Raw genomic sequence first — 21,619 nt, 5'->3', positions numbered from 1 at the left:
GCCAGGTTCGCGGCCCGCCGCGGCGGAGGCCGGGGGTGCGGGCACGGCGCCCGGGGCGCGCCCTCCCGGCCCGGCCCGGCCCGGCCCGCGCGGCCCCGCCCCCGCGGCGGAATCAGGAAGCGGTGACGTGGGGCGGCGCTGACTGGCTGCGGGCCTCCGGGCTCGCCGCCGCCAGCAAATTAAGGCGCGGGCTGCGGGCGCCCGGGCGCAGAGTCGTCCGCGCCGCGCGGGGCTTCGCACGCCTGCGCTCCCCTCCCCGGCGGCCGCCCCCTGTCGGCGGCGCTGCCCGGCCGTCGGCCTGCGCGCGGAGGGGGTGCGGCGAGACCCCTGCGCTCCGGGCGGCCGATGCTCGGCGCCCCCGCCCCGCGGCGCAGCCCGAGCTCCGGCGGAGCGCCCCGGCGTGCGCGCGCGCGGTGGAGCCCGCTGCTGGGCGCCTGCAGCCCCGCCCGGCTCGGCGGCAGCGTCGGCGGCGGGAGCGCCCCGCGGTGAGGGGCCGCGGCCGGGGCGCAGCTGCGGGGAGGCCGGGCCGGCTCCGCGCCGCGCGGGCCTCGGCTGGGGACGCTGGACGGCAGCTCGGCAGGCGCGGGCGGCGGCCCGGGGCGCGCGCTGGGGGCCATGGAGTTCACGGCGTCGCCCAAGCCGCAGCTCTCCTCGCGGGCCAACGCCTTCTCCATCGCCGCGCTCATGTCGAGCGGCGGCTCCAAGGAGAAGGAGGCGGCCGAGAACACCATCAAACCCCTGGGTAAGTCCGGCCGCCCGGGCCGCCGCGGGCAGGGCCGGGGCTGGGCGCCCCGGTGGGTCCCCGGCCCTGGGCGCGGAGGCTCGGGGTGGGGGCGCCTCTCCCTGCTCCCGCAGCGCCCGCTGCTCAGCCCGGGGCGGGACCGAGTTCTCTTTGCAGGCTCCGCGGACTGGCGGTTCCGTGTTGTCCGTGCGCCAGCCGCTGTCCCTACCTGTCGGTCCAGGAGCCCCGGGATCAGGCCGCACGTCCGAGAGCCTTGCCTTTGCCGGGATGCGCGCAGTCGGGGGCTAGCGATAGGTGACCCCTTTAAGGCTCAACAGGATTTAGCATATGCGTGTTACACCTGCGTGCGCCTTGGATGCCAAAGGGACTCTAAGCGCCTCCGCAAGAAACTAGTTGCATTTTTTTTCCCTTTGACTTCAATCGGTTAAATAGGATCGGCTCCTTAAAAACCACTGTCAGGGGCTGTAGACTTAGACTTAAGCCAGCTCCCCCCCCCCCCCATTTCTTTCACAGAAGCTCCAGACTTATCAGTGAGACATCGTTTTATAGCTGCCATCGTTTTCAGTGGAGGTTGGCAAAAACATTAGCCAGTGACCATTTTCCAAATTCCTCAACTTTTAGCTATACTGTTTATTCAACAACCTTTACCATTTATAGAAGACACTAGGCTCAGAGTAAAGGGAAAAATAAGGATTATGTTCCCCTTAGCACAAGTGAGCTGTGTGGGAAAGAAACTGCTGCACTTGAGTGTTTCGAGGTCCCGTTCTAATTGACAGGGAATGAAGTGTTATCATCCCCTCTTGGGTTCCCTGGGAAATAGTTATTCCACATCCTGATGGTCTGATGGCCCTAAAATGGTGAGAAACATCAAATAGCGAAGTTAGGGTACTATTTCTTTTCTTTCTTTCTTTCTTTTTTTTTTTTTTTTTTTTAAAAAAAAACCTCTCCCCTGTGTTTTCTTTCTTTCTCCCGGTCCTTTCCAGTACTTCTCACCTCCGAAATAACAACCGTAGTAGGAAAGACAAAGTGTTAAAGAGGACAAATAAGGGGACCGGGCAGAGAGAAAAGAAAGAGAATCCCCAGAGCAGCTTAGAGCCAAGGAAAAGGAAACCAGAAGGTCTCCAGAAAATAGAACATCAAGAATACTCCCCATCGAAGGTTTTCACTCCCTTTTCCTGGTTCTTCCCACCTGCCCTCCTATGGAAATCTAAGCTTGCTTCGCCCCAAAATGGAAACAACCAATGAGACAAACCCCAACTGTTTACAAAAATGTTAGCCACCAATTTCAAAGTTACATTTGTGGGACTGCCCGACAGGATCCACTCCTATTTAGAGGGCCTCTGAATTCTTTATAAACACCCCCATCACAGTTTGGTAGCTAGGAGGAAAAGAGCACTTGGGGTTAAAATTCCTGTCAGAATTACAGACAGCAGACTGGGAAACGTGCCATTTTCAGCTCATTTCAGTATCACTTTCTTTTCTGTTTCTTTTCCTGAGAACGCTCACCTTCTATCTAAATTCTAAGCTCTAAAGCCAGCCCCTCTTCCCCACTGCAAACACACACAGTCTGTAAAATGAGCATCCCTCCTTTGGGCTTTTGAGACAAGCTCTGAAAGAACCAGAAGGCACTCTTGTCCTTTCCCCAGGCCAGTTCAGCAGAGCACAATAAGCCGAAGATTGCCGCGAGAGAAACACCTAGAGGTTCTGCTAGGAGAGAATGTGGTACTTTGAAACAGCAGAGAGACGTGGAAGCAGCTGTGGGGTGGGAACTCGAAAGTGTCTCATGCTTGCCCATTTGAACACACTAAATCTATTTAAAAGAACTCCCTTAGGCCACTAGAATATTTCTTAAAAAAATTTTTTTTTGTTTTTAGTGAGATACGATTGACATAAAACGTTGTATTAGAGCAATTCTGTATGATTTTCTTCCTCGCCTGGGGCTTAGGGACTTTTGCCCTTTTCAATTGATAGAAAATAAAATTTCTTTTTTATTTTTAAAAATAAAATTTCTGAAGTTACTTGTTGATTCCCTGTAAAGACATTATGTGAATGTGTTTCTGAAAATATTCGTTACAAGTACGATTGTGCTGTGGCATCCTTCACTTTCTTTGCTGAGGCTAAAATAATTAATTTGGTTCTTCTTAATTTAAAAATGTTACAATGAGTTGGGTTGTTATTTTAAGAGAAAGAAAGATCAAAGTTCCCCTTTTCCTGCTTGTCTGCCCCAAGTCCAGGAGAAATATGGGAAATAAGATACTTTATATGATATAAAGCATATATATGTATATATCTACATTTAGAGCTTGTTTCAATTCCTTGAGGGCACTCAGAACAGAGTTGTTTAGAGATCAGTTTCACATTGCAGATTCAAGTAGTTTCTTTTTTAAGGGATGCAAGATAATTGGGACAATTACAGAAGTCCCCCTGTATTCCATCAAAGTGACTGGTGTAGTCCTAGGCCCTTATCAGCTGTGGGGGAGAATGTTTGGTTCGTAGGCAGTGGTATTCCAGCCTGATGGTGGATGACGTTCTTCCCACTTTAATACTCTGCTAGCCTGGGGTCGGGGTTGTTTTCCTTACCTCCAGGACCTTTTTGAGAGAAAGATATGCACACTGCCCTCAAGCAGTTGTTTCATGCGGGTTCCCAAAATGACCTAGAGAGCACACTTCTGTGATATGTTGGAGTCTTTCATAAGGTCTCAGGCTGGGAGGGATGTTGTAAAAATGTCCTTGTATCAAAGCCTAGAAAACTGAGAGCCAGGCAGAGAAATGAAGTGACTTAATTTTTTTGTTTTAACCACATCCCCGCTTTTCTCCACATTGCCTCCACTTTCCATTTTTTTCTTATGGAGAGAAGGCTCAGGATGGAAGGGACAGTTTCTGTCAAAGTAAGGAAGGTGCTGATTTCTTCATACCCTTGGTCTCCCTGGAGCAAAATCTTTCCTCGTTGTCAAAAAGGCAGCAATGGCAGCAAATCCCACAAGCTGCCAAGTCTGGACCTTGGGAGGGACAGCGACAGGAATAATTGCTTTTCATCTTTCACGATCACCTCCTTTCCCATTATCCACTCGTTATATTTTTAGTACCTAAAGTAGCTTTCATAATGGTATTAATATTAGTTCTAGAACTCAGTTGGTTAAGGAAGGAAGCATTGGGTATGCCGCTCCAGGGAATTTATATAGTGATGGGTTACCACTGCCTTCCTGGAGTTTCTGAACTTAACTTTTCCAAAGTCCAGAACCTGTTTTAGTTCTGTTGTTCTCCTTCCTGTATCTTTGCTTGACAGTGTTAGCTGTCATTCTCCGTTCTCTTTGCCTGCAGAACAATTTGTTGAGAAGTCATCCTGTGCCCAGCCCCTGGGCGAACTGACCAGCCTGGATGCTCACGGGGAGTTTGGTGGTGGGGGCAGCAGTAGCAGCCCTTCCTCCTCCTCTCTGTGTACTGAGCCGCTCATCCCCACCACCCCGATCATCCCCAGTGAGGAAATGGCCAAAATTGCCTGCAGCCTGGAGACTAAGGAGCTCTGGGACAAATTCCATGAGCTAGGAACAGAGATGATCATCACCAAATCGGGCAGGTAGTGATGGGCCTTGGCGTGTGAGGAGTGGGGCAGTGAGATTGGGGCCCCGGGTGGCCTACGGTGTTCCCAGGAAATGGGTGAAACCCCACTAATCCAGAGCAAAGACAGGAAGCTTTGATTAATGAGAGCTTCTTTCCACTGACTTGCTTTGGGAAAGAGCTGCTGAGATAGACTTCCAAGCATTTGTTGTCTCAAGATCTGGCCAAGGAGAACGCCACCTTGGCCTTGATGAGAGGGCAGAGGGACCGGTGATCTTGGGACCCTGCAGTCTGGGAAGGCTTTGGGCTTCAGGTTTAGCAGCTGGAAGGAAGTGGGAACTCATGCTGGGAGTGCAGGCCGGCTGCTGGGTGTTTGGAGGGAGGCAGGTAACTTCCCTTTTATTGGCCTCAATTTGCAAAAGCCACCAGCTCCCGTTAAAAACTTAAAATTAAAGCCGGTGCAGAAGAATGAAATTTGAAACGACCACACTCTGTGCTGGCGCTGAGGGCCTCCTGGTGCTGTAGCTGAGCAGGCAAGGAGTGTCCGGAAGCCACACGGTGCAGGCGGCTTCCCAGGCCTGGGACAAAGACTCTAAAGGTCCGTGGTCCCTGGCAGGCCTGGTCATCCCAGCTCTCTGGACTCTGGGAAATATCCCACCACCCCACCCTAGATTTCTCTGGCGGGAGTGAATTCTCTCCCTGCAACCCTAGAGGGTTGGGCTACCCGGGTCTGCTCCGTGACTTGGGAAAGTAACATAAGACCTTAGGGTCTATCCCTAATCACAGACCTTTGGGTATCAGAAAACAAAACTTTTCACATGGCAATGAGGACTCCTATAAAGGTGACACCTGAAATTATCTATGCTTGGGAGAAGGAAGGTCTCCGAAATCACATCTCTGTGGAAACAAAAAGGGTTTCGCGGCTGGGGAGGGAGGGGAGTAGGACCTCCCTCCCGAATTCACTTGGCTCCTTAGGCGGTTTGAGCTCCTGCAGATTCTCTTTGTTTCCCTGTGTCAGGAGGATGTTTCCCACCATCCGAGTATCATTTTCCGGCGTGGATCCTGATGCCAAATACATAGTCCTGATGGACATCGTCCCCGTGGACAACAAGAGGTACCGCTACGCCTACCACCGGTCCTCCTGGCTGGTGGCTGGCAAAGCAGACCCGCCGCTGCCAGCCAGGTTTGTGCCTCCAGATTTTCGGGCAAAGCAAAATGCTCATTAACCCTGGGAGCAGAATGTCTCTGGTTGGTTGATGTTCAAGCAGGTCTGCGTTCACAGTGGTGAGCTCTGGTAGGGAGCATTCCAAGCCCAGATGCTCCGAGATTGACTATACAAAATCTATGAGAAAGGCAGAGTTTGCAGAAACAGAATGTTGTCTTTAATTTTTCTCATCATTCATTTCCATGCTTTCCTAATTTCGGTTAGAGTATTCATTAGAAATCCAGACTCATTGCAGAAGGCAACCATCAATTCTCGTTGGCTACTTAACACCAGACTAAATACACCTACTGCTGAAGTGGTTGCCCTAAAATCCTTTTTAGAAGAGTGTATTTTAGTAAAGTGGTTGTTTATAGTAAATATTTTAAAATAATATGGTTATACCTGCACACAAAAAGGTCATTTTAGTGAAATGTTGTTTTTGCCAATAAAGGACTCAGACCTTTTAAGTAAGAATAGCTAACATGTTTTTCTCTTTCTGCATAGTGAGTTCAGTAGATGCATATAATTCAACATCAGATGAATATTCTCTTATGTGAAACATTATTATGTTAGGGATCACATATATTTATTTTTGTGCTATTCATTGGTAATAATGTTTTTCAAGGAGAACCCTGTTTAAAAAATCATGGGCTGTTTTTTTTTTTTTTTTTAATTGTTGCTGCTTTACCCAATTAGCTTTCTAGGGGGAAAAAAAGAACATGTATTAGTTTATGCAAAAAGCTGAAGTTATGGGAACCTAACTGCATACTTTAATACAAACAAAGGATATTAGGAGATTTTACATTTAAGATTCTAGGGCAGCCCTGGTGGCGCAGTGGTTTGGTGCTGCCTGCAGCCTGGGGTGTGATCCTGGAAGACCTGGGATGAGTCCCACATTGGGCTCCCGGCATGGAGCCTGCTTCTCCCTCTGCCTGTGTCTCTGCCTCTCTCTGTGTCTATGAATAAGTAAATAAAATCTTTTAAAAAAATAAGATTCTAAAACCAAGCCTCCTTACTGTTTTTTTTTAATTTTTTTAAGTTGTTTTATGACTATCTAATTTTTGTAATTGGTTAGAAGTTCATATCAGAATTAAGAATTAATTTACGTGTACAAGTTTAGGAACCTTAAAGTTATGGCTCATTCTTTGCAGATATCTAGTCTGGAGTTTTCGTCAAGGCACAGAACCAACATAGACAATTTACACATACTAGTTCAGATGGAATAGTGAGCTTACTTAGTCCTTAATCACATTACTGAGCTTACAGTATGCTACACACACTGGAGAAGAAATTGAAAGAAGCTTCTCCAAGTTTTCCATTCCCACAGGAGACTAGGAAGGACATCTTCCCAACCCTTCCAAATCAATATATTAAATAACAAATAACAGGACTAAGGACTTTTTAAAAAATATACACCTTTTTTTTTAAAAAAATTGAGCAAGATTCACCAAATAATAGTAGTTTAATTATTCTTTACTATTTTTTGTTAAATAGCTGATTCACATTACTCTCAAGCTTCCTTCCAAACTTTGCAAAATCTTTTTAAACCAGAGAGAGAGACAGAAAGAGAGAAGTATTTTAGCAGATTTCTAATCATTTTTACAAGCAAATCCTCTCCCCACCCCCAAAGTCTTTTCCTTTAAGGAGTTAATCGCTCTTATTTAGCATACGTTTTCTTCCTATCAGAAGGTATGGGGAACTGGTGCAGGCCAGCAGGACTTTGCAAATATGACATGCCTTGTTTATGTTACTAATCTGTTCTGGTTGGAGAAGGAAAGCACGTACCAATACGCTATCTTAACTGAAGCATGTTTAAGCTATTGCTGGAATTTTAAGTCCGGGGGGACTTGAGAGAGGAGGGGCTTCCTGTATGCTTTTTCATTCATCTTACTTCAGTTTATTTATATTGATATTAGATAAAAACGTTTAGTGTATTGTAGGATAGAAATATGCTAGGTAATTTAAGCAAATATTCTTTATTATTATTAAGAAAGCAGTGCTATATTTCATAGCCCCATACGGGAAAGGTGAGGAATATGAGAGGTGATCATTTTTGTACTGACGATGGAAATTCCCTGTGGTTCTCGTTGAAACGTTTTAGTTCAGACAGAAATTCACCAGTTTTTCCTAATCAGAAGAAGTGATACTTGACAATATCATTTGATCTCAACAATGGGCAAGACGTGATACGTATTTAAAATAATGTTGTGTTTTCATATAGAACATTTTGTTGTCTTTCAAGTAACTGATATTTCCATAAGTTAGACTTTATTAATGTGATTACACACGTTGAATTGATAAAGAGGGAACATTTCATGAGCTTCTAGGAGTTGAAATATTTTTGAAACTTTTTTGGCTTGTTGGGTAGGAAGCGGTGCTGGTCAGTAAAACAACTGCACGTGTAAAGTTAGAGCCCTGGAGGGGTATGCTTGAAACGCTATTGTGGTTGTGTCATCAAAGAATACTTCCAACTGAACTGCATTTTTAAAAAAGATTTTATTTATTTATTCATGAGAGACACACAGGCAGACACACAGGCAGAGGGAGAAGCAGGCTTCCTGCAGAGAGCCCGATGTGGGACTGGATCCTGGGACTTCAGGATCATGCCCTGAGCGGAAAGCAGACGCCCAACCACTGAACCACCCAGGCAGGGATCCCCCCTGAACAGCATTTTTGAACACTCCTCCAAAACAAGCAGGCAGACACACACACACCTAAAGTTCCTCTGTTGGTTTAGTAAGAATTTCTAGTGGTGTTAGCCTTTTTTGTGCTTTGCTTCTGGTGGGCTTTAGTGTGTCAGCATGTGCACCCAGTTCTTCTTAGTCCTCTGTGTGACAAAGCATGGCACAGACTTCTTGGGTTTTCTTCCATAAAAACTGCAGGGGAAGGTTTTGTGACTTTTTCCCCTTGACTTGGCCCCAACCATAATATTTATGTGTTATTAAAATTATAAGGATCCTATATAAAATTGAGATACAAATAACCTGTCAAATGGATAAAGGGATTTGTCCTATTAAATCAGGGGTATTTCCTTCTCTTTCACGAGTTCTGTCGTCTCTCCTGACTTCAGAAAAGCTTATGTCTAGTGGATACCAGGATTAGAATTTACAAAGAGTTGTACTTTGTATGATGCTTGTTGGTAGAACAGATGGCCTGCATTTAACTATGAGTGGGTAGAAGATCACCTTGCACGTAGCAGGTGATCAGTAAATGATGAATACTTGATAAATATATTTTTTTCCCGTCAAAGCTTTTTTACCCCCCATAAGCTATTTATGAACAAATACACTGAATAATTCGAGGTTTACCCAGTTTATTTTCACTCTGATTTAGTGGGCATCTAACTAGATGAAAGTAGTAGTATTTAAAGTAGTGGGAGGAGCAAGAGACTATGATCTGTGGACTATTGAATTAGGTTGCTGTATTAAATTTACTTTGTCTTGGGACGCCTGGGTGGTTCAGCGGTTGAGGGTCCGCCTTTGGCCCAGGCGGTGATCCTGGGGTCCTGGGATTGAGTCCCACATTGGGCTCCCTACATGGAGCCTGCTTCTCCCTCTGTCTGTCTGTCTCTCTCTGTGTGCCTCTCATGAATAAATAAAGAAAAATCTTTAAAAAAATTACTTTGTCATGCATCTATAAATTTCAAACTGAATAATCTGTAAGTGTAAATGAATGGATTCTCTAGAATTGTTTCCTCTTAAATTCTTTATGCCTTCATTGCTTTTTAGCAGTATTTATATTAGGAACTTATTATACAGTTAGTATAAACTAGTCTCTCTTTTGAAAATTACCTGCAACAGTAATAAAATTTCATATTTTACAGAAATAGACCAATAGTTGATTAGATAGATGGAAAAATATGCACCTTTTTAAAAATGGCTTGCTGAGCAGACAGTAGAAAATTTATTAGGTATTACACCTTTTATTTTGTTTTTAAAGATTTTCTTTATTCATGAGAGACACACAGAGAGAGAGAGAGAGAGAGGCAGAGACACAGGCCGAGGGAGAAGCAGGCTCCCTACAGGGAGCCCGATGTGGGACTCGATCCCAAGACCCTGGGATCGCACCCTGAGCCAAAGGCAGATGCTCAACTCCTGAGCCACCCAGGCATCCTGGTATTATTCCTTTTAGATCTTTGGTACATGAAGAAACATATTTAGATGTTTTAGACTTATTTTGATACTGTTATAATATTAAATTTGAGATTATCTGAGGCAAATAAAATTCACCATTTATGAGAAGTTTTTGTGTTTCTTTGGAATCAGAATATTTTATAACCCTCAGAGAACAGATTTTAAAAAAATGTCTCAACATTCTCTCATAATTTTCTTAGGCTGTATGTACACCCAGACTCTCCTTTTACTGGTGAGCAGCTACTCAAGCAGATGGTGTCTTTTGAAAAGGTGAAACTCACCAACAATGAACTGGATCAGCATGGCCATGTAAGTATAGTGCCTTGGATTAATTGGATTCCCTGGGATGGAATGGAGAAGTCACTCAGAACTTCTTCCCTCTCAATCTCTTCTTCCTCTGCCTTTCCCCATCCCATCCTCCATCGCCAAGTCATTCTATGAGAACATTCATGCACTGTTCAGGGAACCTTGACTCCTGTTCTCCAAGGGGTCACTTACAGGGATGCTGCTGTATGCCATTTCTGTGCAAGAGAGTCTGGGACCTTCTGCACTAGAAATTTCCTAAGATTGCAACTACTTTACTACCTGCACCACCTAACAAAGGGAATGTGCATTTTGTCACCATAATAGTTCTGAAAACTACAAGAAAAGATTTTTGGATTCCATGTCAGTCAGCCAAGTTCTTTGAATTAGTTCTGAAGAAGCCCTTCTTATAGATGGATTTTTCATTTTATAACAGGAAAATTTTTCACTTCAGGGAATTTATTTCTACAGTGAAACAAAATTGACATTTGTATTAGTGTTCCTTAGCCCCATGAAGTCTTGAGCAGAGAGTCAAGGAGCCCTGGGGGCTGAGATTCAGTCTGAGGTTTGAGTCTCTCTGGCACCCCTTTCTGAAGGAAATTGACCTTGGGATGGTGTAAGTAGGGAAGAAGGGACATTACTTAAAGCTTAGAGCATTTTCCTCTGTGTGTGTGTGTGTGTGTGTGTGTGTGTGTGTGTGTGTAAGAGAGACAGAGGGAGGGAGAGAGGGAGGGAGAATGTGTGAGGTTGCAACTTGTTAGTATAACATATAATAAATGCCCATGTTTTTCTTATATCTGTATTAGAAGTTTACTTTCATCACTTTGAGCTTATTCCAGTTTTATGAATAAGCATAAATATCTTGAACTCCCTGGAATAAACACATTATATAAAGAGATGACTTTTTTTAAGTCAATTTCAATTCATTTGAAGCTCTCATTTGTTTTAGTTATTCCTATTCAGGTTTGGGACCATAAAAGGATGGCATGTTCAAAATTCAGTGCCAGATGCCAACTTTAAGCTGGCTTATATCTCAGCACAGAGAGAGACTAATTCTACGTTAATCATCCCACAGAGACTAGTATTTACCTCTCTTAAAGTCACTAGCCAAAACACATCCACCACACCCTTGTTAGCCAGGAAAAGAGGGGAGCCATTAATGCAACAATGCTGCATGCCATTGACCTTGCTCCTGCCACAGTATGTATCACATGCCTCCCCTGAGAGCCAGACTCTGCTAGGCCCTTGAGACAAAAGGCATATGGTATAAGCACTATTATACCAGGAGGGACATACCCCATTCTGCAGATTTAGGTAGCTGAGTGGCAAGGGTGGGGAAGATGTGGAAAAACTTTTATATCTGAAAGTGAATTTTGTTGCTCAGATTTCATAATGGCAAATCACTATATTTTATTTAAAAGATTCATGAAAAATACTGCCTTGTTAACCAGGGTAGGTTAGGTGCATGATGTCTAAGTACTGGGCAACTTTTACTAGCTATAGGATGGAAACCAAACTGTCCTTCATGTTTGGTTTGTAACTGGAAGCCAGGAATCAATGAAGCTGTCAGAAATACAATTGACAATAATGAAAATGTTCATGTTTCCCGAGCGTTTCCTATTTGCTATGTAATTCATAGGGGCTACATCATCTAATCCTCTCCACAACACTGTGAGATTAGTATATTTTTGTATTTGAGAAAACAAGGCTGGAAAGGTGAGACCAGTTGGCTCAAGACAAAGGAACTAGTGAAAGTAACAGATTTAACACTCTAACCAAGGTCTGTCTCATACCACATAGCCTTTCTTAATTCTTTATAACCCCCCCTCCCAACCATAAGTAACAATCCATCTTCCTAGAATTTGGAAGTTCTTACCTTAGAAAATTTAGACATACATCCTTTGGTCTAACCAGACTAACAAAAAATATTTTAAAAACTTGATTAAAACAACAACAACAAATCAACATCCTTCAAATGACTTTCCCCCTATCATTTTAGAAAAGGACCCTTGAAACAACCTGTAGTGTTTACGGTAGTTTTGATAAAATGTGATTTCACAACTGTGACTCCGCATCGACTTGTGAAAATCATTTATTTGCTTTACAAATGGAAAGGGTCTCTGATAATCTTACAACTGGAATTCGAAGCTGTGGATTTTATGGTTCTTTCTTTGCTTCGTTGCAAATTTGGCCTGTGTAGTAATATAAATATTTAAAATTCAGTATTTCCCATCTCTTCATTGTAGATAATTTTGAACTCAATGCACAAGTACCAGCCACGGGTGCACATCATTAAGAAGAAAGACCACACAGCCTCATTGCTCAATCTGAAGTCTGAAGAATTTAGAACATTCATCTTCCCAGAGACCGTTTTCACAGCAGTCACTGCCTACCAGAATCAACTGGTGAGTTCAGCATTCACCATTCATTTCCTACATAAGGGAAGGATTTAGCAGCTTCTTTCATTTTCTTGGACAGAAGGGGGCTATCCCAGTACTCAAAATCAAGGTTCACTCTGGCGAGTGACACTGAGTATCAGCCCCACCAGGCCCTCAACTGTGTTGAGTGGCCATGGCTCACAGTTACGAAGTTCTGTATTACACCATCTTTTCTAGAATCTTTATACTCTTGGTCAGGTTGTCCATTGCCCACTCTTCTACCCAGACCTCCCCCTTCTGTCTTCTTGAGAAAATCACCTGTTTCCTTTTTCTCCTTCTGGCAGAGCCTCATGATGTATATAACCATATATTCATAGATTCACAAAATTTAGAGGTTCAGTTTTTCTGCTAAATTAATACATCTATTCCAGCCAACTACCCAAACTACTGATACTTCAGAAATTTTGTGAAGCTTATTCAGCTGTAATTTCTGTAGAAGGATTTTAAATGTCTCTTTAGATAATAAACGGTAGCATGTAAGGAGTGTATATTTAATTAACTTCAAGATATCTAATGTATAACATTCACATTGGGTTTTATACTTTCTACCCTTTGTTATATGTTGGATTTCAAGTTTACACACTTCTTCACCCATAAGGTTTAATCTGACTCAGTAAATAACTATCGAAGTCTTACTGAGGGCTGGGTGCTGCTAAATACTTTCCCGTATATTTTCTTCTTTCCTGGTCTGCATAATCTTGAAAGCTGGGGGTTATAGGAACATACTGGAGTGAAGATGCTGAAGCAAAGAGAGGATAACCAACTTTTCACGGTCAGGAGGACCAGAAATAGATTTCCTTTGATAAACTTCAGCGAAAGGAACTCATTCAGTTTACTTGACAGATTTGGTTGTTTGTAGCCTCTCTTCGTCTTTGTACCTTGCTTTTTTATTTGGTTGGTTTTAAGGTAGCCAGGGCTATTACTCTCTTCTTGTTTTGACATTGTTATATTTTGAGTTCTGAGTGAGTAACTGGAAGGTCCTGCCTGAGAGATGGCTCAGAGACCAGAGTGGGATGAGCCAGCCAGAGGAGATACTGTGTGTTTTGTCTCTCCAGCAAAGTAAGAAAGTGAAGCTGAGAGCCCAGCCCTGCGCACTTGAGGAACTGGGAGCCCAGGGAAGGGATATGAGCAAAAGGCACGAGTGGATGTGCGTCTGTAAGGCATAAGCACCTCTAATTTCCATCTGCCTTGGAGTAGATTTTACTTCACCACTGTGCCTGCTATTTTCTTTACCTGTTAACTGGAGCTAAGAACTGCCCAGAACATCTTGGGAATTCCTGTGAGGATCACATGAAGTGCTGTGTATAAACACGCCTTTGTAAACTGTCAGGCACCCTATAAATAAGGCATGTGGCTACTATTGGACTGTCTCTGGAGTGTTCAAAGAGGATCTGTCACTTTTTTGGATTCTAAAATGTTAGTGGCACATTTTTAAAATGAGATAACTGAGATAACAAATGTTATCATACTTACCATCTTAAAGTAAAAGCCAAGTATTAAAACTTTTCAGTTATCTCTAAGGTAACAACCCAAGAGTAGAAACTTTCAGAGAATACCCAAGCTAAAAAGTTGGGTATAGATTGAAGCCTACAGGGCTGTAAAACACTAACACTGTTTTACTGAGAATCTGAAACATTGACACTAACTCTCCCAGTTTTTAATCTGAGGACGTAGGTAATACAGATATCATAGATTCAGAGAACATTCCTGAAACCTTCATTTTACACAAATTGGATTTGTGGCTTTTATATTATAAGGTGTATAAGGTTTGTACTTCCACAAGAAATCTGTTGATGTTTGAAAATAAAACAGAAACCTGTCATGTGAAAATTTTATTGCTTTCATCAGAATTCTCTATAAAGAAAACCAGAGTGATAATAGGTAAATTGTTTTTGTTTGTTTTTTAGTGAAAATAACAGACTGAAGAAAATTGAAGGAAAGTTTCTCAGGATAATACCTTAGATTTAGTTTAATAGGTGAAGGAGCAATCCTGATTAAATGTTGGCACAACCTCATGATCATGAGAGGAATAGGAAGTTTTATCTACATAATTGTAATAACAGCTGATATTTGGGTACTTACTATGTTCCGGGCACCATTTAAAGCACATTGTCTGATTTCATTTTCACAAGGATATTATGAAATAGGAACAAACAGTATTTGTATGTAGCATTTATAGCTGGGAGCATTGAGGCATGAGGTTAAGCTCCCATCACAGATTTAAATCCAATGGATTAAATTCAAAAGTCAGTGTTCCTAACCTCTAAGCTTGAGGTGCCTGGTCCTAAGAAAACAACTTTACCTCCTCTCAGCTTCTGACGCTGATGGACTTGGAGACACCCTTTTTAGAGGATTTCAACTATTTATGTTCTTTTTTTTAATTTCAGGAAGTACGCATTACTTACCTGCTGTGTGCGGAGCACTGTTCACGCTGCACAGCCTCCAGTGTAATGACTTAGTAATCATCCTAAACTAGCAGCTAATAGGAACCATACATTTTAATGTCATTATCTCATTTAATTTTTTTCACTGAACTTTTTATTTAGAAAAATTTTCAAATACCTAAAAGTTGTATGTACCCAAAGAATACAGAAATACTAATTCACAGGAATACATGCACCCTGATGTTTATAGCAGCATTATCTATGATATCCAAATTAATGGAAGCAGCCCTAGTGTCCAACGACTGATAAATGGATTAAAAAGATGCAGTATATATACACAATGGAATATTACTTAGCCATAAAAGGAATAAAGTCTTGCCATTTGCAATAATATGGATGGAACTAAGTATTATGCTAAGCTAAATTAAGTCAGAGAAAGACAAAAACTGTATGATTTCAGTCACATATGGAATTTAATAAACAAAACAAATGAGCAAAGGGAGAGAAAAGAGAAGCCAAAAACCAGACTCAGACTGGTGGTTAGAGAACAAACTGATGGTTACCAGAGAGGAGGTGGTTGGGTGAGTCTGGGTTAAATAGGTGATGGGGATTAAGGAGGGCACCTGCTGTCATGAGCACCAGGTGATGTATGGAAGTGTTGAATCACTATATTGTAAACCTGAAACTAGTAGTGCACTATGTATTAACTAACTAGAACTTAAATAAAAACCAAATATCCAAAAGTTAAATAAATGGTAAAATGAACTCCATGTACTCTGTACCCAGATTCAGTAATTAACATTTTGCTGGACCTTGTCTGCCCTATTTCTCTGTATCATTTCTCTCTTTCTCTGTATCATTTGAAACTAAGTTTCAGACATCATGATACTTTACCTGTCAATAATTCTACAAGTATATACTGACAATAAGAATATTATTTTAGTAAGCACAATATCTTTATCACAGTTAAGAAAACTAATAAGTGATTCCTTAATATCTTCTAAAATTCAGTTTGCATTAAAATTTCTAGGATGGACCAACAGATGTTTTTTATAATCTTTCATTTTTCCCCTCTGAACTAGGATTCAACTAATGTTCCCTGCTTGGGTTTATTACTTTTAATTTAGAAAAAAATCTCTACATTTCTTTTCAATATTTCATTTAATTCTGACACTAGTCTGCTGAAGAAGGCTCCAGGAGCCCCATTTTGTAGAGAAAAAAAAAGGCTCAGCGTAGTTAATACATTTGCCAAGACCACGAATCTGGTAAGTGATAGAACAATTTTCTGAGTCTTAAAGCCTCCCTTGGTGGCATCATGCTAACTAGACTGCAGGCCCAAGGAAGTGTGACCACTGACAGTGTCAAGGTTTGAAAAAAGAATTTGAAAATGTTGCTAAATTAAAATAGAGTCAGGTACTAATAAATACACATCCTAACATTAATTGTTCTTCTGGCAAACATTTATTTCTAATTGAGATTTTAAATGAGCTCAAAATCTAGTTACCAGTTTCTAGCTATCATTCACTGCATCATTAAGTGTAAAGATTAATATGATTAGTGTATCATTTCATTGCTAAACAACCTACAATAGAAGTAATTAAATTTGGAACTGATTTTCTCAATAGATCCTGCTGTGTCTGAGTTTATTTCTTTACATCCACCTTTAAACAATAGTTCCCATGTTATACATATTTTTGAAATTCAGATAATAGTCAAAGATTTCATAAGCCAGTTTTCTAAATGGTTTCTAAACCTCATAAGACCAATCAAAATTCATGTTCAATAAACATACGTGGGATGAATAAATCAATTTGGGGATTAGTATTTTCATTAGTCTTAAGCAAGTTTCTAAATTTATCCTTGACTCCTTCTGAAGCCTCCCCACATCTGCCACTTTTTCACAGCTGTACTCGTGCTTATGTACTATTTTCCTATAACAGACATATAATAAAGTAAACATACAGATAAAAAGCATGTACTTAGCCTAAGTATTATAATTTTTGCATGCACAAAGAACAGAAAGAAAAAAAGGAAGATTTAAAAGTTCACATTTAGAATCACCTTCATATCTCTTAAGCTTTGGATAGGACTGTTATCTTTTATCTATTTAAAAAAGTATAATCAGTTTCCAACATAATTTGTGAAAAAGCTTCTCATTTATTGTGGCTGGTAGTTTTATTTGTAAGTAGTGAAAATGGGACATTTTTGGCTATTTTCTCTCTCTCTCTCTCTCTCTTTTTTTTTTTTTCAAGGAAATGATTGCATTTCTTTACATTATTAGATAAAACCTAAATACATTACACTTTCAACAAACTATTTTATAATTTAAGATTTAAAGGTCATACATTGTTTTTGAGCAGGCTGTAGAGTTGAAGCGTAGGTCAGGTTTCATTTTTAAATGCCTTTGGACAGATCTTTCCCTGATAATTGGAGAAATGGTCTCTGAGGACCAATTTCCCCTTGTGGCAGGGAACCCCAGCTGGATTCAGAGTCCAGTGATACCACATGTCATAATAAGCACTGGGAAAGGTCTCCTCCTCCTCGGCCTAGCTAGCAGTGTCAAAATCTGCTCTCCAGTTTTGCATACATTTATTATCTATAGATAAAGGAGACATTAAGACTGAATTTCTTTGGCTAAGAAATGCATTATGTTCCATATTATGGAGATAACAGGTGAAAAAAGGGTGTGTTTTTGCCTGAATTAGTCCATGATTTGCATGTATGCAGCACACACCAAACTGCAGGATTTCATTCAAACACTCAGAGCAGCTGTTTATTGCTTTTTCCTCACCAAAATGACAAACATTGTCGCTTTTAAATTTTGTTTTTTGAATTATAGGCTGTTCCTATAGTTTCATATGTTTGATTTTTTTTTTTTTAACATACTGTGTTTGTAGTTGGCTATTTTGGGATCCTTTTGCAGTATCACCATTGACATGGATGATATTGTTCAACAGTGTTACAGGTAGTCGCAGGGATTCTATATTAGGAAACTAATGAAATGATGTCCACCTGAGATCACTTTCTGTAACGTGGGTCCTTTCTCTCATCAGTTCACAGATGTATAACTTTCTCAGTTATCCCAAATAGCATAAAAGGTATATAAAACTGTATCTTCAGAAATGAATTTCTTTCAATGTAACTACTAGTTTTTATTGAAATACCCATGGAATAAAATGTATTCCTGACCTTTTAAAAATGCATGATTACCTAGAATGTTAAAATCTTGCTATTTAAAAATTATTTTAAAATTAGAAAACAAAATGAGATGCTGTTTATGTAGGCTCAAGAAGAGTTTTGCTAGTCCATAACTGGGAAAAAGATGAGCTCATATTTCTGATTGCTTGTCCTTGAAGCAAACTTCAACAGACATTTCTGGAGTGCTTATTATTGACACCCCAGTAAACTCAGAGACTAGAGATATCACAGTAAGCACAGTGGGTGTATTAGGAAGTTTAACTCACAGTCATTGTGCTGCTAATCACTACTCCATAAAACCTGTCCAAAATTGTACTGTTAATCCAGGGCCCCCATACAATTTTAGTAATTAGACATTTATTCAGCTTTATTTCCCCCCTTTAAATTCCAAGAACAATTATTTTCCCTGGAATTAGACAAAATGGTCTATAGAGAAAGCAAATAGCTGATTACTGTCTTAAGCTCCATTTCTAATTAGCACACTAAAGTCAAATCATTGCTGTAACTAACTGGTAAATCTAGGTGTATGAGAGTACCTCATTCTTTTCTCAAAACTTTCCTATAGTTTGAAATTATATTGAAATGTGAAGAAAAAGAAAAAAAGTTACCAGTGATCTGCTGGATATTATGAAAGAAAGTCTAAAAAGATATTGGAAATAGAAAATTCTGATAGTGAAAGAAAATTCCAAAGAAATCTGAAAACTCATTGAATGTAATTCACTTCTTCAGAGTTACGGCAGTAATAGTAGATATGGTGACATACTGCTTGAACAAACACACACATATTGAGACTATTTATTCTCTGTGACAATCATGACATTCTGAACCAGTAGTCTTTACTTTTTGGAAATAATGCAGAAAAGCAAATATAATTTTCAAAATCCTTTACAGGGACAAAGCAGATCAAAAGTCCTTTAATCATTACAACAGACAGATAATATTTTCTATTCTTTTAGTTTGTAAAGAGTCAAACAAAGCTTGATATGGTTACATTTTAGAGGAATCGTTATAAAAGACTCCTTTTAAAATTACTTTTTCTATCAGATATCCGCCACTGTCTCCATAAAATTTTATCTATTCACTTTTAAATTTTATTAATTAGCTTATAGGAATTGAGCTTGAAAAGCTCAATTGAGCTTGAAAGAAGACTTAGCTTTATTGTTCTCCCTCCCAGTTTTCCTTTGAAATTTTCATCTGGATTTGGTTCACCCTTTCCATCACTAACACTGCATTGGATGTGGTGCCACCCCCTTTAGTGGCATGTAAATCACTTTCAGTCCTAGTAAGCTATGAATCCCTCTGCTTGTGCCTTGCAATATTAAGCTCCATTAGGGCAGGACCATGTGTTCTTTATCTTTGCACTCCCAACACTTAGCATAGTGCATGATAAGTAATCAATCCTCATTAAATATTTGTTGATGAATTAATTTGAAAGCATTTTCATGAACTATAAAAGCACACTGTAATATTTATATCATGAAATATAAGGCATATTAACTTATAATTATTCAATAGAAAGAGACACAGCTCCTGTCTGAGGATTTAAAAGTCTTGTTGGTGTTTTATAATCTTAGAACATACTAATTGCGTGTTAGAAGAGGTTTACAGTTTATTTGAAACAAACAAACATTTTCTCCTGCATCTGGAAAATGGATCTTCAGAATTCAATCCTAGTTTGAAAGATGACTGAAACAGACTTCACCCTTTAGAAACCGATGGCTATGAAAGTGGTGGCAGTGTGCTAGAGACAGTTCTCTACAAACTGGATGGGTACGTGTTAGAGGCAACCTCAGAGGTTCCTGCATATTTCTTTATATGCAAGCTTAAATTGGCTGTTGTTTTTCACTAAGAACAGTTTTCTTCCTTCCTTCCTTGTTTACCATGTCCATAAGCTGAAAAGGAAATCAGTCTTTTTTTTTTTTTTGCTGCACTAGAGTGAAAAGGTTTGCAGTGAGCATTTGTGAGACACTGTCATATCCTCTTATAAATTAATACTGTCAAATAATCGATCTTCTTCTAACTTGCTAGTGTTCATGACAGAGAAGGGGAATCTGTTAGGACAGAGATCTGGGAAGATCTATTTTAAGTGATAGCTTCTTTGCAGTTTGTATATTGGTTAGCTCATATTTAGAAATTCAAAGAAGGGAAATAATGCCTTTCTTTTGTAATGAAAAAGGCAGTTCTTTAGGTGTTAATGATTTAAAATGAATAGCAGATACACTCTGATCAGAGAAGAAGTTGCATTTTGGTGAAAGAGTATTTCAGGCTATTTTGGTTGTGTTTAGAGCTTATGAGGAGGACATGCCTCAACCTATTAGTTTTTCTCCAGGTTAAGACTATTTTGTGCATCTCTCTCTAAAGATAATGTGGGTTCTTGTTCTAGTACCAGTGAGCTAGGACTCTCTTTAAAGGTGTCTATTGTTCTAATTCAGATACTGACTAGCTGTGTCTTGATCCTTCTGGCTTTCTTTTCAGGAATTTTACAAGTTGAGTATCTTTTAATCAGTGTTTATTTTGTGGCTTTGTAACCTGATATCTGTTTCTTTGGAGGTGCAGTGCATAGGATTTCATGGATCTTTTCCCAGTAATATTAATACTGTGAAAATTATGCACATTTAGATATTAATACTGTGAAATTAGCACATTTTAGATATTTAACACTTCAGACTATGATTCTTATTAGGGAGTATTTTTTCCACTATAAGCACAGAGTCTATAAATAGCATTGTATGAAGGATAACAAAAGACTGATTGATTCTAATTTAGTCAGATGGAAAGGGGAGCAGGGATAAATTTATATTCTGAAAGCTTTATAACATGTATCTATGTCATGTATTTCAATCCAGTATTGAATATGAAGCTATTATTGGCTATTTTATCTTTTTCTCCATTATGTTATATGATGTGTGCCCATAGGATTCACAAATAATGCTGCCAAGTCAGCAGGAGGCAACATTTTTGTTTTTATTCCCCATTCATTACCCACCAATGCCTGCCTTCTAGATACCTCTCCCATTCCCCAGGCAAGCTGTAGCCTTTCACTGCTCTCTTCATAGTGTAGCCATATCGAGAAAGGCTCCTCTGCCCTTGACCTTCAGGCTGTTCTCTAGGACCAGCCAGTTCTCAAATCCCTCCTCTATGAGGGCCTCCATGACCAACGGTTCCACTGGGCTGTGAAGCTGTGATGCATCCCTCCTGTGAACTTCTCTATCACTTTCCACCCTTCTCACGATCCAGAGAGACCTTAAGTATTCTTGGGGTGGCATGGAAAACAAGCTCTCTATTTCAGATTTTACTTCCTTGACCTCAGAAATGATATCGTTCTGTTACCCATTCATTCCTTTCCAGATAACCAAGCTGAAAATAGATAGCAACCCTTTCGCCAAAGGATTCCGGGACTCCTCCAGGCTCACTGACATTGAGAGGTAATGAGAATTTTCTGTTTACCTTTTTGTCCAGATAAGATAAAGAGAAGAGGGAGTTTGTAAGAACTACTCCTTTCAACACCAGAGCACCATAACCTCCTGTAGATAGTCTCCGATCCCCTACCCCACCTTCCCTTCCACGAGAAGCCTTGTAGACCTGCAGCTGCTTAAGCTCTGACAGCTGCTGCACCTGCATCTGTTCTGTGCTGTCTCCCAGGAAGTGGTTTCTTTGGT

General features: G+C 40.7%; 1 protein-coding gene across 1 annotated transcript in view; it reads left to right on the top strand.

Annotated features, from left to right (window-relative positions):
* The first annotated feature begins 498 nt into the window (after positions 1-498).
* The window catches only part of TBX20 (T-box transcription factor 20), a 53,910-nt gene continuing 32,789 nt past the window's right edge, over positions 499-21,619 (top strand). Inside the window, exons 1-6 of the mRNA XM_041728180.1 lie at positions 499-742; positions 4,064-4,319; positions 5,319-5,483; positions 9,838-9,946; positions 12,187-12,345; positions 21,309-21,385. Coding sequence (XP_041584114.1) covers positions 616-742; positions 4,064-4,319; positions 5,319-5,483; positions 9,838-9,946; positions 12,187-12,345; positions 21,309-21,385 — 893 coding nt within the window. The 5' untranslated portion in view covers positions 499-615. The remainder of the gene's footprint in view (positions 743-4,063; positions 4,320-5,318; positions 5,484-9,837; positions 9,947-12,186; positions 12,346-21,308; positions 21,386-21,619) is intronic.

This window comes from Vulpes lagopus, chromosome 13 (assembly GCF_018345385.1).
Source record: "Vulpes lagopus strain Blue_001 chromosome 13, ASM1834538v1, whole genome shotgun sequence".
Lineage (NCBI taxonomy): Eukaryota > Metazoa > Chordata > Mammalia > Carnivora > Canidae > Vulpes > Vulpes lagopus.
The sequence above is the reverse complement of the archived record's forward strand: the minus strand, read 5'-3'. Positions and strand labels throughout refer to the sequence as shown.